At 33.5% G+C, this 16,873-nt stretch overlaps 1 protein-coding gene across 1 annotated transcript in view; it reads left to right on the top strand.

The window, feature by feature from the left end:
- ORC3 (origin recognition complex subunit 3) overlaps positions 1-16,873 on the top strand; it is a 38,825-nt gene that overhangs the window by 3,921 nt on the left and 18,031 nt on the right. Inside the window, exons 2-9 of the mRNA XM_070932861.1 lie at positions 1,598-1,649; positions 2,065-2,162; positions 5,420-5,564; positions 8,943-9,047; positions 9,516-9,670; positions 12,151-12,287; positions 13,292-13,451; positions 14,894-15,007. Of these exons, the coding sequence (XP_070788962.1) occupies positions 1,598-1,649; positions 2,065-2,162; positions 5,420-5,564; positions 8,943-9,047; positions 9,516-9,670; positions 12,151-12,287; positions 13,292-13,451; positions 14,894-15,007 (966 nt within the window). The remainder of the gene's footprint in view (positions 1-1,597; positions 1,650-2,064; positions 2,163-5,419; positions 5,565-8,942; positions 9,048-9,515; positions 9,671-12,150; positions 12,288-13,291; positions 13,452-14,893; positions 15,008-16,873) is intronic.

The following is a 16,873-nucleotide window of genomic DNA, read 5'->3' as shown; positions in this document are numbered from 1 at the left end:
ATTTTAGTTGATCGCTCAAACTATTTCAGTTGTAGTTTGCTAAACCTCTTAATTATCTATAATTGTAATCTGACCCTTTGTTGGCCAATCAATTCCAAAAGCTGTGTCCATGATCCTACCACTAATCCAAAATATTAGGAATGTGATCTGATCACAAGATTGACTCTGATTATGATGGCAACAACCATAGAATTAGAAGGTTAGCTCCAGTTTGAAGACAGATCAAATTGATCTTGAAATCCTTCTCGCCTCTCCTTCATTGTAATTTGCACAAATTGAATAGCATTAGTTCTTCCCACTTTTTAGTATGGTTGTTGTAGTATTGCAAGTCTCTCAGCACAGTGGTGCTTCATTGCAACAGGGGTACATTTTTGTTTGATAACAAGGTTGGATTAGACCTGTTTATTCAGTTTTGTGTAAATGGCTGCCTTGGTTTATTCCAATTTGCTGTATAATTTGGGTTTTGTACAGGTGTGAAGTACAATTCTAGGTAAGCTTTTAGCCTGAGCCAGCAAAGCCTTCATATGTTACTATGATTCATCATGTTTATAACGTGCTTTGATAATAGATATACTTCTTGAATTCAGCATTATGTAAGAAAAGCTCACTTTTTGGCTATTACATATTTTGTTGTTTTATATGTACAATATTATCATGTTATGGATAGCTTTTAAAACAGTGTTCTCTTCACACTTTCCCTGAAAGTGAATATATATCAGTAGTTTCTTATGAATAAATCAATATAAATAAATATATATGAGAATAAACACAATATTTATCAAATGATCCTGTCATATTTAAAGGTTTTTTACATAAAATCTCTAGAAATAAAAAGGCGGTAAACAAGAGCAAAATCTTATTTTGTTTGGTGCTACACATTTTTGAAAATTTTGCTTATGTTTTGAAACTATGAACATTGTAACGTTATGTGTAACATATATATAATTTTATGTGTGCTGCATTTGAATTATTTCATGATAGAAAATATTTATTTTGAAATTCATATTTTGAAGTAAAATATCTTGAAAAGTATTTTTCCTACCATGAAGAAAATATTCCAAAAATTCCTCTATGAAACAGTGACAATTGCAGATATTCAATTCTTTGTAAAAGTTAATGTAACATATTTGTTAGTCCACTTAATAAATCCTTTGTTATTTTAGAATAAATCTCTGATTGTTCTTTGTTGAGACATTAGGGAATATATGCACAATAAAACATAATTATCTTCCTTTGATGCCAACCCCAGAAAAGTCCACATGGAATTCATATACTTGTTTTTAACGTGAGTTTATTCGGCTCACAAACACAAATGATTTCTTATGTACTATTTGGAGTAGCTCATTCACATCTACTTAGTTTACTGAAAACTGCACTGTTAAAATAACTTTATATAAATAAAAGAAAGTATTTCTAGTTTTTCCACTTGCAAAAAAGTGAAATATGGAGGAGCAAATGGTAACAAAGGAAATATAAAATTAAATAAGTGCCTCACTTATTATAGGTCATTTCTATCAATGTACAATTAGAACAGAACGTGTAATGGAATCAATATTTCTCTCTCTCTCTTTCTCCCTCTCCTCCCCCCCTTCTTTAGGGCTGCTTTGTATTCAAGCCAAATTCTAACAAGAGGAAAAGGTCTTCAGCAGGTTAGTGTGTAAATTTCCTGCAGCAAACTGAAAATTACATGACTACTTATATGTTGTATGTAGTAAAATGAAAGATATCACTGAGAAGCGTTTTGAGAGAAAAGTTACTATTTTAACATGAAAATGAAAAACAAATTAGAGATTATGCTTAGAGAAAAAAAACCCAGAAGGATAGTTTGTATATATAAATACAAATGAGGCTACATATATGTTAACATTTCAGACAACTCTTTTATTTCATTTTGAACTTTTTTTCTAGCTGCAGGTTTGAGCTTGTGTTTAACTTCCTCTCTCAAATGAAAAGAAATAAATCCCAATATTTTTTTCAGTGCTCTCTTAAAATTTTCTTTGAGAAGAACTCTTAATTTGCGAATACCGAGAGTAAATGCCATCTTTTTCTGTTTTGTTTTTCTAGCTGACTATTTCAGTAAGGGAGACAATGACTTGGATAATAGTGAGTTACGACTTGATACTTGTCTGTTGTTATGGAAACAAATTAAATCTGAAACAGAGGTGAGTATTGTTTTTAATGTTGAATGGGGAAATGGATTTCATGTTTGTTCAAGAAGTCTCTAGAGAGTCTTCCAAATAAACAAATAATATCAGTTATTTTAAAGTGTTGAACACAGTAAATGGAATAGCAACATTTGAAGCAATTTTCTTTTGTTTTATTTTTTTGAGCAGAATGATAGCTTTGTACAGGCAACACAAGCAAGTGTAGAATTCAACATGCAAGCAGCAGGGAGCATCCTTTTTCCTTCGTAAGGTGCTATACATGAAGAGCTGGTGATCATGAGTGCAGTGTGAATGTTTACAGGAGAGAAGCGTTTACCAACAGCTGTGAATTTGACCTCTTGAGATCACTTTGAAATTTTGCTTGTACATAGAAAGGGTTAGGGTTAGGGTCTCACTGTAAATAGTTCTGTTACATGTACTGGCAACTGGCTGTTTGCTGTCAGCACTGTGATACTTACAAAGGAAGAAAACACTTATCACTACTCACATCTGAGTTCTGTATTTACCGTATTTTTCGGACTATAGGATGCACCTGAGTATAAGGTGCACCTTAGTTTTTGGGGAGGAAAATAAGAAAAAAGCTGATTGGGGGTAGATTGGCCTCCCAGAATATCCCCAATCAGCTGTTCCCAGAGGTGAACTTTAGCAACAGGTTCGTTGGTTGTGAGGTCTGCGCCTTGCCTTTTTTTCAGCCTCTCAAATGGAGGTTTCAGAGGCTTTTTTCAGCCTCTGAAACCTCTGCTTCAGAGGCTGGGCGGGGCTACTTTCGGACTATAAGACGCACCCAGATTTTCACCCACTTTTTGGGGGTAAAAAGGTGCGTCTTATAGTCCGAAAAATATGATATATGAACTGAATGAGTCCTCTCTCTGGATTTCTTTCAGTCAATAATGCATGCTGCTATAAAGCCTGGAAATTTTATTTTTCTACAGTTACAGTTGAATCCAAACACTTTGAATGAAAATAACCAGGGTTCTTTTCTGCTAGAAAATGAGGGATGGGTGATACTCTGCTTTAGCTCCCCTTTCCTTTGGTGTCCCTCAGTACATCCCCCCTCCCCTTCTGAAGGCTTTTTCAACCTCTTGAGCAGTGCAAGAAGGATAATTAGGGCTGCAGGAGAAAGTGTGAATTATAAAAAGTGATTATTCTTGTTCTCTCTCCTTTATTATTTGTGAAACCTGAGGGTTCTAAATGTGGATTCAAATGAATGAATTCTTAAGAACAAGCTTATGCAACAATGCAGCTAGTTAGAATAAGGTTTCTTAGACAAATACCTAATTCTTTTCCTGATGTAGGTTGATTCTTCTCTCTGCAGTCAGTGTATTTATGCAGAGGGAAATATTATTAATCTGGAAGCAGTTTAGTAATATCTGTACATGTGGCATAAATTATTTGACAGTAAATCTAGCTGCATCAATAAATATTTCTTACTGTGGTGTTATGTACTTCTGCATGAAATGTTTCTGCATAAACACTATGCAGAAATGCATACCAGTATATATCTATGTAGAAATTTCTGCATAAATATAAGATAAATATAGAGAAATGGAGTAATAAGTTAGTAGATTTTGTCAGTATGGGAACAATAGTCTTGTTCTACAAGCTCCTTTGCAGACTAATAGTATATAATTTGACTGGAATTGTGGATTCTTTCTCCATCTAGCAAAAACGTTCAATAAAAACAGGTTTATTAAAAGTGGTATGAGTAGCACAAGATGTATAAAATTCTGTCATACAATGTTTGAATATTCTGCCAAAACATTCAATTTACTATTAAGAAAGGCTGACATATTTCCCAAACCTTTAGGTCTTCTCCTATCTTGGGATCACTAAAATAGGGTAAAACTGAGTAGGTTAAACGTTTTCTTCCTTCTGATGTTCTACAAAAACAGAATAAAATTAGTTGCTAAGGTAATCTATATACACCGCTCAAAAAAATAAAGGGAACACAAGCGGAAGACATCCAAGATCTGAATGAACGAAATAGCCTTATTAAATACTTTGTTCGTTACATACAGTAGTTTTGTGTTCCCTTTAGTTGTTTGAGCAGTGTATAAACTACTGTATGTAAAGAACAAAGCATTTAATAAGGCTATTTCATTCATTCAGATCTCGGATGTCTTCTGCTTGTGTTCCCTTTATTTTTTTGAGCAGTATACTTTAAATACACTTCAGTATTTACTCCCAAATTCTCATTATTGAAATCAGGAATTTAATGGATTATTGAAATTCAGTTATTGATTAATAACTGAATATTAATCAGTTCCCTGAATGGTCAGTGCAATTTCTAAAGCTAATAATGACTAACATCTTTGGGTAACTGCTGCTTCTGATCATGATAACTAATGAACACAGAAGCCCAGAAGAAGTGCATTGTCTGTTCCATCTTCTGGATATCAGAAACTTCTAAGATTTCCTTAAATATACGTTTGTACTATTTTGTACATGTACCTATGAGAGGTTAGCTGTAAAGTTAGTATAAAGTTATAATATTTTGGTTGTTATTCCTGTTTGTAATGACTCATCTATACACAGAATCTTGAGATTTTCTTTTGTGGATAATTGCTTGGTGATATAATGCCACCTTACCATAATTGAATTTCCATTCCAATTTGTTTTAGATTCTTGCTATATGTTTTGTTCTGCCTCTAGCTTATGGCAGGCAGAAAATACTTTATTGGTAAATAAAATGAAATATTTTCATGGTTTTGCTAGATGCCTTAATCAAAGCTTGATTTCTTATCACTGCTGTTAAGTTAGTGGAATTAGAGTCATTAAAAACCATTCTGACAAAAAATAGGTTTGTGAAAAACTATACTTAGGTACTATAGAACAGATTTTGAACTGTCAGAAATTTCAACCAGTAGGCTTTTCACAATAAGGTTATTCATGTGTTTGATTTTTATCGTATCTTTATTACTATAACTCAAGGGAATGAACATACCTGATACTGTTTTCTCCTCCTTTTTTACCCAACAACATCCCTGTGAGATGATTTGGGCTGAGAGATGACCAACAAAGAAAGATATAATAATGAAATAGCTAGAGAGATACATTTTATGGCTTTAGCTTAAGATACAAAAATGGAATTTGTCTTGTTCTCTATAAAATACATGTTTGGCAAATATATTTTATACATCATATGTCTTAAGTTTATAATAATTTCAGTTATCTTTTATAGCTGTTTAAAAACGGTTACAGATCTCCTTCTGGGATCTAGTTGAAAAGCTTGAGGCTCTTATTTTTTTTTACAGAAACTACAAGAGAACTTGAATAAGAACCTATTTGATAACCTCATAAAATTTCTGAGACAATCTCATTTAGATTTCAAGGAAAAGAAAGCAGAATGGATTTGTCGGATGAAGTCCAATGAAATTCCTGCTGCAGCTGTTGTTCTAGGTAGTACTTTTTCTGGTATTTTGATTTAATTAATAAAAAAACAGAGTTACTTTAAAAGTATTTTTTTTAAAAAAAAATGGAACACTTTAGGATAGTCATTTTATCATGAATCATGCAATTAAAAATAAGTGATGATTAATTATGGTATGAATGGCAATAAGTTACCGTTATGAATGGCAACCATATTCTTTGTTTGGTTTTGTTACAGCACAGTGTTTGAACCTCTATCATTGGCTCTTCCCCCCCCCCCCAAAAAAAAGAGTAATGCACACCATAAATACATGCAATTTGTGAACCCAGCTAATCAATTCAACTACATATTTGCCCCAGCGACATAGGATGTTATGTCATCAAACTTAGTAGCAAAACCACATATAAGCAAACTTTTGTCACTGTAAATGTGATACAGTATTGAGGAGTTTCTCTTTGTGTCTGACTTCCAAACTACTGTAGTTTGAGAAAGAGTGCCTGGGAAAATGTAAACTATGTAAAGAGAAGAGGATTCTGAGCTTCTCATTTACATGATGCTAAAATGTTTATGAATTCTTTTTAATAGTTCTGCATAAATGTGACCGATAACGTGACCTATTTTCCACACAAGCCCCAAAACTAAACAAGGATCCAATTAAACAAGTGAGTCAAAAATATGATCCTTGTTCATTTACTTAATTGAGAAAAACGATAGAGTTACATATTTGTGTGTGGCAAAAATATGTCAGCCTTTCCTTTAAGTAACTAGCGTGGCATGTCCTCCTTGGACAGCAATAACTACAAATAAATGTTTCTAACAACTGATCAGTCCTGCAAGTAAGCTTGGAAGAATCTGAGTCCATCCCTAGTTACAGAACAGCTGCAATTCAGGAATTTTGGTGTGTTTCCTCCAAATCCCATGGAAATCACTGAAAATAATTTTTCTGTATTAAGGATTGGACATGAAGCCCTATTCTTCAGAACCTGCTGAAAAAGAAGTCCCTGCCTGACTGTGCCCAGTATTCTCTTTATTGTTAAAAAATGTGTTTCCCAAATGTCTAATATTGCCCATATTTTTTTTTCTCTGAACTCATGTGGCTTATACTGGTAGCACATGGGTCTAACTTAATTTCTCAATTATGTTCTTACCCTGTGTACCTTCCTAAAGACAATGGGAGGGTTAATTTCATCTAAAATTTTTAAGGAACATGTTTAAATTATCATTAGTATACAGCAGGGGTGTCAAACTTGCGGCCCGTGGGCTGGATGCGTCACACACTGGCCACGCCCACCCCCGGTTTAGTGAAGGAGAAAAAAGTTGCGACATGTCATGTGATGACAATGTGACGCTACAAGTTTGACACCCTGGTATACAGTATAATATGCTTTACATTTCATTGTTCCATATAATTCCTGTGTATAGCACCCCAAGGGATTTTAAGTCAGCTTTGGCATGGCCAATTTCAAATACTTTACAAGCAATATTTTATCCCCTGTTTCCATCCTTGCATTTTGTAAATTGTTAATACATTCCTAACTAATAGTTAATTTGTTGACAAGTTATTTTATGTGTGTTCCCTGCAGTTCCAGATTCTAATCTTTTCCATTTTATGTGTATATAGCACATTTTTTTCTTTCTAGGATAGTTCATTTGTCTTTTCTTAGGTCCGCAGCCTTTGATGCTTCAGACCATCCCACGATTTTTGTTTTAGTTTATTTTTACTTAGTTTTTCAAGCCCAGGACCCCTGCAGTATCACAATCTGCTATGTTCCAAGATTTAAAAGCAGTGTAATATGCAACAAGGGGAGCTAAAATGTTAAGTTCAAATACCTCTTACATGATCTTAATAATGATTAACTTCCCTCCATCTCCAGCTTTTCCATTTCCACCATTATCTCATGGTCTTTGGTACAATCTGTTTTTCCCCTGAGAGAAAGAAGGAAAAGATGAATGATAATGCCGCATACAATTTTAAAAGTTATTGAAGAATCTATATTCTTTATATACAGCATTATAAAATAATCAATTTTGGCTGCTTCCTGATATTTATAAATACATTTCTGTATTTCTTCCTAATATCACAAAAATAAAAGTTAAGTCAAGAGGTTCAATATTTCTTCTTTTTGAAGTCAAGGGCTATGCTTTTTGTCTTTTACATTCTGGCATTCTGTATTATAGTAAGAATCAAATGTCTGCATTGAGTTCTGTCATTGCTTATTATGTGGAAAAATAGTTAATAGTCATTGACACATTTTTGTTTGATTGATTACAGCACATGCTTTATACTTTGTCTTCCTTCTGACATGCTTGCATTTTTTTCCTTTCTGTTTTTAAAGAAATGAAAAGAAAAGAAATTGACTTGTATAAAAGAGATGAAACACTGCATAAATTTGTAATTATTTTTGGAAATTGCAGTGCTTGTACAAATGATTGCAATAATTTAAAAATATTTTACTTTCCTTATTATGTGACCACTGGTGCCATTTGTAATGGTAGTGGATACACTTTGACTTTCAGGCCAAACCTGCTGATCTCAGGCATATAAAGAAAATAAATTGACTAACATTCTTGCACAGTGAGATATACAGTATATCAGAATAAAATTAAATGAACACATGTAATGAACACAATGTAATTTGTGTATTAATCAGCCTAGTGTTCAACATTTTTCTTTAGCTTTTTTGATGCAAATGTAAGATAGTAGTATGATCACATTAAGTTGATTTTCCTCACAGAGCCCTTCCTTTAAATATTCTGTATATGAGGCAAACTATCATAGGGAAAATCAATTAATAAGGGTATGTAGAATTGCATAATACCTAGTGCTTAAAAATTATCTCCTACCTGTTCTAGCTGGACAAGCCTAATTTCCATAAAGTGCAGCTCTTTTTAAATTAGAAGCTCAACTGATTTACTGTATATTCTTTTACTTTCTTATGTGTTACATTACTTTAGCATTTACAATGTTTATATGTCTCTGATATTTCTGTGAAAGTTGACTTCTGCTGATTACAATTGATTAGAGATAGCATTTTATGTGTCCATTTGTTATCAAATGGAAATTTCAATTGTTACTTTAATTTTAAAAAATCCCTTGTGAAATTCATCTTTCTGAGAAAGGCCTAGTTTTCCTGTTGCCAGTTCAGAGTATAGTAACATTCTTTTGCCCAGTGCCTTTGCCCATGAATCTTAATTTTAGCATATTTCAGAAATGTTAGTAGACCTCTCTTTTTATTTCCTCCTGAAAATGGCCCTGCAATTAAAATTTCACTGAGTGCAGCCTCCTTCATTAATATTGGATGCATTTGTATTTGTTTTGAATTGCAAATTGAGTTTGCAATTTTCTCTATTGGTTTTAGCTATCCATAAAGAGGAATGATATAGTCTTGACTGCTCTTTTCTCCTAGGTGTGAATGTTACAGACCATGAACTAACAATTAAAAGTCTCTCTGAGGTTCTTCGAGATGATGTTACTCCTTTTGTGGTGTCACTGAAGGCCAAAGAATGTCCAGGTAAACATTGGAATATATTAGGGAGACTTACCATAATAATTTCAGCAACATGGTAAATACCTCTAGAAAACTGTTTGGATGTGCACTGCTTCAGATTTCAAGGAGAAAAGCTGCTTTTGAACTGTGAATGGGTGCATACATAGTGCCTTTCAGCAACTAACAGAGGCTGAGACTTTTTTCCCCCCTTGATGTTGCTGTAAATTAAGTAAAATAAAGTTATTGTGCAAATTTGCTTAATATAAATAATTTAGATTGCATAATTAGGTTTCCTTTTCATATAAAGTTTTCAGTTGGTTTGATGTAGAATTTGGATTTGTTTATGTTGGAGGATCCCAAATTAAACAACAATTAATTATGCAAAAAGAACTGGAAAAATATAATTCTATTTTTTGTTTTGGAATAATACAAACATTTCACATTTTCATTGCCTTTCCATTTTGCCTTTCTTTATTTTTTTGAATTGGGAAGGCATAAAGCAGCTGCTACAAAAGCTGATAATACAGCTCATGGGCTGTGAGGTAGAGGTGGATTCATCTGAGGAAGAAGAATGTCCCAAGAACTTGCCCGGAAGGGTACGCTGCTCTGTAGCATCGCTTACCAATTGGTATAAGAACGTAATCAAAGTAAGCTTAAAAATTATTAGTTTGCATAGTGCTGTTCTTTTCAAAATTTTCTAGGCATTCCATAACTTGTGTATTGTATCAAAGTGATTAAATAGCTTTTTTTTTAAAAAAAATACAGACTACTAAGATGTAGAAAGACAAATATATTATGTTGGATAGAAGTTTTTTATGTACGTCTCATATATTCCATGTAAATCTTGGAAAGAAAAAACTTAATTTGAAATGTTTTATTAATGATGGGTGAACCCAAATAATATAGAAAATATATGTATCGTGGTGTTTATTACTTTTTTGAATCATAGGTATTTTGCATCTTAGAATTACAGAGTTTGAAGGGATTATTTAGGAAATCAAGTCCAACCACATTTTCAGTACATGAATCCAAATTAAAACACTGGCAACAGATGGTTGTCCAACCTCCACATTCAGTATATGGGAAGTTGCAACTTGTATGAATAAATTGTTCCACTGTCTTATTGCTAGAAGCTTACATTCAATCAGAATCTGCCTTCCTGTTATTTAAGACTCTGGAGATACTGATTTTTTTCTGAAGGAGATTCTTTCTATTATTCAAATTTCATATGTCATATTTTCTGAAATCCCCCTCCCTCAGTCCTCTAAAAACTGAACATTCCCAGTCTTTCATTTTTCATTCTTTCATCACAGGAATCAGTCTTAGTCCAAACTAATTTATAGGATCATTGTGAAGGAAAATAGAGGGCAGTGTAATAATGTTTGCCACTTTCAGCTCCCAAAGATAGGATATAAAGAAAATAAGTACCGGTATATGATGAGAGATAGCAATATTTTTTATTTTATATAATCTAGCAATGTGTAAATTGTAAACAGATGTTGCTTTTTTCCTTTTGGATTTTTATGGGTTGTTTTTTTTTACTTTTTTTTTTATTATTATTGAAAAAGTTTTTCAAATACAGATTTTTCCCCCTTTTTTCCCCCCTCCTCTCTAACCCCCCCTCCCCCTCCCTTCCCCCTGTGACTTCTTCATAATAAAACCCAAATTCATAACAGATTATATAATACTTTACCATCCCCTTACTCCATCCCCATATGCTGACCCTTTCTTTCTAATAATATTATCATATCCCCCTTATACTATACATTTCAAAATGACATTCTATTATAGCATTATATAATAACTCCTGATTTAGCATAATAATATTATTATATCTCCCAGTTTAGCGATTTCTGCTCATAATCTACCCTTTTTCTAACCCCCATACATATATCTCTTAAATCAAATCTTTTATGTATATTAATATAACATTTCAAAGCCTTCCGCTATAAAACTATATAATAAATTCTAATTTAGCATTTATTCAATTAACTCAAATCTTTTACATATATTCATATCTAAACATAATATCCCTTTTCTTAAACTAAACAATCAATAAATCAATAAACTAACCCGTCTCAACCCACTTTCCTACAAGACTATCATACTTAATAATTCTTAGTATCTTTATTCTTCTGCCCACACCACTAAAAAATATTCCCTTATGTAAATAAAATCCTCTTAAAAAGACTTTAGGCTTATAATCCATATAATATCTTCTGTAATGTCTTTCAGCTGGATAGTAAACTCCATCACCCATGTTAGGGTAACATCACATCCTAATTCCAACAGTATGGTCGGTATCTTCCATTACCATCTGCCCCCATCAATAGCAAATATCTTAAAAAAAAAAAAAAACCACCCGAGTGACTTTATATTTGTATTCCATATAGTGTCTGTAGAGGTGTCTTTTATCCAAATTATTAATTCCAACCACCGTAATAGGGTAACAGCCAGATCATCTGTGTGCCCCAATTCCATAACACTCTTGCCTTGTAGCTCAAGGTAAACGTAGTATATTTATCAAAGAATCCAAAAAAAGATAGTTCCAATCCATTCAGTTTAAGGCCCTTTTCACATCCCAAAAGTACAGCACTGCAGAGGTCTGTCATTCTCAGGATAATATAAACCAATACTTTGCCGATTATCTTTTCATATATTCAATCATCTCTTAAATAACTGGCATTACACTGTTGTTTAGTTTAGTTTTTTTTTTTACTTTGTTTCATCTATTGCTCTTAGTAAGTGAGACAAGTATAAGCATTTTGCAGTTGGTGTCACCCATCATTGTAAGACATGTCTGGAGAACAATTTTTTTGGATCCTATACTGTATATTTTAGTCTTGCAATAAACTCTGTTTATTTATCTTATTGTCTACCTCTAATATCTGATATTTTTACTGCTAAAATGGAATGGGAGTTACATATATTTTAATAAATATTTCAGGAAAACGGGCTATGTTATTTTGCTGGGGTTTTTTTATTTACTACACTTAAACTCTTTTTTTCTTTTATGTTGGAAAATGTGATGGTACTTGTTTGGATTCCACAGTTTTAGATCATGGTCTAGAGAACGTATTTTTTTTCTTCTAATTCATTCTTTTAATATATGCATTATGATTTGCAGAAAACGGATCCTGAATCTCCATGTAAGAAGAGAACGTTTTCATCCAGACACTGGGAATCTCCTCCAGTTGTAATTATTTTCAAGGATATGGAAAGTTTCACAACCAAAGTTTTGCAGGACTTCATAATTATGAGCAGGTAATAAAACAAATCAGAAATTGTGGCTCTTCTGGTCCATGCTCATTTTCTTACAGAAAATAAATTGCTAATTAGATTCACATTTGCTTTTTCTTTATTGTTTGTAATAAGTACAGATGTTGACTGGAGTAAATTAGCTTTGCCTATGAAATTTACATTATAGGGAAGGTTTTTACAGAAAAAATACAGTCCAATTCTTGGATTTTTTTTTTTACACAATTCAGTCATTAGGTTTGCAAATATTTATTAGCTGACTTGTGAGCAAATTTAATGCAGAGATTAATTTGCTCAGCATTATTAAAGAATGAAATTCAGAATTTTGTAATTTTGATTAGACTCTTAACTTGCTTATCCTATCATGATTCCATATCAGTACAAAAAGAGGTACTAGGCATGCAGTTTATTATCTTACAGCAATAAACACATTCTTAAAAATATCCAGGCATCATCAGTTAAAATCTCAAGAGCCAAAAAGTTACTATGTGCTGCAGAGCATATTGTTACGCTTCATAACAGCAGAAGCTGGACAAATTATTAAAATTAGCAGGCATGGAGAGAATATGATTTATATACTGGTCAAGGCGTCCAGTCTCCTGTTTTATAAATTATATTAAACCTTTGTATTCAAATATGCAATTCAACTAGATGAGATTTCAGGCTAGACATAGCTGGTTTGTATAGCATGAAAGCCAACTAGGGGTTTTAAAGATTCTGTTTCTGATTTCTGACTGGGACTGCATGGAATTTTACAGACTGCATTTCTGTTTTGTATATATTACATTAATAGATCACCTTACTATATGATGATCAGGAAAATGGAATGATTACATATAAAGAGCAAGTCTCTTTTTTTTTAGTTTTTGGAATCAAGGTGGTCCACTTGTTTGTATTAGTACAACACTGTTGATTAATTCTGTGAACTTGAAATATATGGAAGAAGTCAAATGCCATCTGATTCTCTTATACACATTTTAATTTTTCCCAACTGTTTATTTTTCCCTTAGTCATTGTATACATGAATTTCCACTGGTCCTTATTTTTGGAATTGCTACATCTCCAATGGTCATCCATAAGCTGCTTCCTCACTCAGTGTCCTCTTTGTTATGTATAGAGCTCTTCCAGTCTCTTTCTTCCAAAGAACATTTAACTAAAGTGATTGATAAGGTAATGCTTTAAGAAAAGAAGGTGTTGTATATTCTGTGCAAATTCTTGATAAAAATCAAAATATTCATAGCTGTTCGTTGTTAAAAAAATGTTTTAAAAAGTCAATTTTCTTGTAGAATTGTACAGGTTCTCCTCAACCTGTTGTTGTAATTGAGCCCGGAATTATTATAAGTTGTGGCAGTTATTAAACAGGCCACTATATGACCATGACCAATTTTACAAGCTTTTTTACAGCAGTCATTAGGCAAATGCTGTAATTGTTAACCAAACACCATGGTTGTTAAATGAACCTGTTTTCTCCAATGGGAGGTTTTTTTGCTGGAAACCAGAAGTAAATGCCCGAAATTGGCAAATCCCAAAAAGTCCAGCCATAAATTTAAGCTAGTTGCCAAGTGCCCAAAATGTGATCATGTGACTGGGGTGTGTATGTTGCAGACATTGTAACTTCAAAGTCAGATCATAGGTAGCTTGGGGGAGCTCTGTCATATCTTTGAACGGATGCTAAAAGTCATTAAGCATGGGCTACCTGTACTTTACTTTTTATTATAATTGCTACCATAGATTTCAGATAATAATTCTATGCCTATGTTCAGTATAATAATTCCATTAGCAGAACTGAAAATGTGGGTGATCTTATTTTTCTCGTTGGCCCTGGAGCAAATTTTAGAGATGTGGGCAGGAGAGCTATTAAACAATTAGTCTTCTGCTAGCCAGATACTGGATTTTACTCTCAGACTTTCAGTGAGCAATAGGTTTATTAAATTAAAATATATTCGGTACATAGGTAACAGTCTGAGATTGGCTAATGTATAGATTCCAATGATTTCCTGCCAATATCAACTGGATCCATAATATAAAATGTGTAGAGAAAATATCATTATATAGTTACTTGTTAATTAGTCCATCAAATTATGTAATGAAAGCGAAAGGGGCATGTAATTTTTATAAATATTTGTCTATTTTAAAAAAAGAAATTTAACACAGAATTTTGATTTAATGGAATTCATGGTATTTATATAATGTTTAAATCAGACCATTTCAGTTACAATTATTTTCATTTTAAAAGTGTATTAATGTTCTTCTATTTCAAAATCAGTTTTTGCACTTACTTAAGAAAATACTTTCTGCACCGTTTACTTGCCTTTGAACTGCTATGCATTAAAGTATATTCTGGAACAGTACAGGGTGCACAGACTTTGGTTTTAATTCTATCAAGCCAACAAGGCCTCCATTTTCTCAATTTTATTCTCTGTTCTTTAAAAAAAATTCAGTTGCTCAGTTCATACAAAAGTATTAATACTGTTGAATTTAAAAGAACATTTGTCATTATGGGGTTCCCATTAAGAAACTCTCCAAGATTTAGAGAATTCCAACTGCAGAAAGAATTAGTCATCTTATTTCAGAAATACATAATTTATTAATGTTTTTTTTCCCTACATCAGCTACTTCTGACGTGTCAATTTCCATTCAAAATTAGTGAGAAGGTTCTGCAGGTGCTAACAAACATATTTTTGTACCATGACTTCTCTGTTCATAATTTTGTCAAAGGATTTCAGGTAAGTGCTAATGAAAGTAGATGACTAACTTTAGAAAGCTGAGTGATGGTAAACTTTGTGTCTAATTTTCACTATGAATGATGCCACTATGTATGGATGAGAGATTTATTGAATATTCCTGCATACAAGAAATGTTCATACACATTAAAAAGTAATATGAAAGAGAACAGTATGTGGTAAAGCACTTCTCAGTGACAGCCAGTTTTTAAACTTTAAATATGTTTCTATATATTCAGTCATAGGAATGTTGTCCCTGTTTACAAATAGTTGGGGAAATGTTAGATTGTGTTTTAGGAATCAGGGTGACAGGTATGATAGCTTAGACCAGGGATCCCCAACCCCCAGTCCACAGAACAGCACCGATCCGCAGCATGCCAGAAACTGGGCCGCGCAAAGAAGTGAAGTCCCATCTGCGGGATGCAGGCAGCATATGCGAAACCATACCCCCTCTGTTTGTGGAAAAATCTCTCTCTCTCTCTTTGGTCCCTAGTGGCAGCTGGCTTAGACTATCATTTTGTTAGTGTGGAAGAGTTCTGATTTTTAATTTTGGCTATGGGAAGACAGATCAGAGGCAAAGGACTGCATTGCTGTTTCAGGGACATGGGAAAATGGAGCCCTTGTCTCAGAAAAATACCAAAGGTATGTCAGCCCTGGATTTTATTAGAAGAAGGAAAATACAGAAATAGAGGACGGGGAACTGACAATTGCAGCAGCCTACTCTGCTATGAGACAAAATGAACTCTGAGTCAAATAAGAGAAGGAAAGGCTTTTCTTCAGGCTAACAAACTTTACAACCACATTGCTTGAATTTGGAAATTCTGGTCCCACTTGCCTTTGTAACTCGAGGCCTACCAGTATATAAAATCTGTCTTGAAAAATGTCAGTTTAAAGATTGGGTCCAGCATAAATTTCCATCAGCAGAAAAGTTTTGATATAGCAGAGTTTTTCAGTTGGATGAATGTGGGCCTCAGGTAATACTTGGAAATTTCTTTGTCACTTTGTAAGGCTGGAGGATATTGGAAAAACTGGTGCCAAGGAGCTACAGAGGGAGGGAGGAATCGATTGCATAAACACCGTTTATGTCAGAAGAATCATTCTGAGTTTGGAATATTCTTACTGGCAGAATAAAACCAACAGGATTGATCTCTAGTTCGGTGTTAATTTTAGTATTCCTGGTATCTAGTCATATTTTTTTTTTAAAAGCTAAACAAAACCTTGCTTCTCTTGGCTTTCCTCTTGACCTGCTATTGTCCTTACAATACAAACAAGCCTTTCAAATAATTAAAACCCAATTACTATATATTAAACAATAAAATGAACTTAGTTTAATTTCATATATCAATGGGCATTAAGAGTATCCTAGTTTGGAACTCAAAAGCCAGTTTGATGCACTGGTTAAGGCACTGGCCTAGAAACTGGGAGACCAGAAATTCTAGCTGGTGACCTTGGACCAATCCCTCTCTTAGCCCTAAGCAGAAGGCAATGGCAAGCCATTTACAAAATCTTGCCAAGAATATGGTAAGGACTAGTCCAGATGATTGCCAAGAGTCATCACTGACTCAAAAGTACATATGCATATGCATACACAAAAGATTGGAACCAAATAGATATTAAGAGCCGCACTGGTGCAGTGGTTAGAATACACTGCAGGCTAATTCTGCATTCCACTGCTAGGAGTTCAATTCTGACTGCCTCAAGGTTGACTCAGCTTTCCATCCTTCTGAGGACTGTAAAATGAGGAGCCAGATTGTTGGGGGCAATATGCTGACTCTGTAAACCACTTAGAGAAGCTTTAAAGCATTCTGAAGTGGTACTGTATATAAGTCTAAGTGTTATTGCTAGTGTTATTGCTAATCACACTTACAT

Source organism: Pituophis catenifer, unplaced genomic scaffold (assembly GCF_029215685.1).
Source record: "Pituophis catenifer annectens isolate HBS135680 unplaced genomic scaffold, rPitCat1.0.hap2 SCAF_1, whole genome shotgun sequence".
In the NCBI taxonomy this organism is placed as follows: Eukaryota; Metazoa; Chordata; class Lepidosauria; order Squamata; family Colubridae; genus Pituophis; species Pituophis catenifer.
Note: the sequence above shows the minus strand (reverse complement) of the source record. Positions and strands in the feature narration are given on the sequence as shown.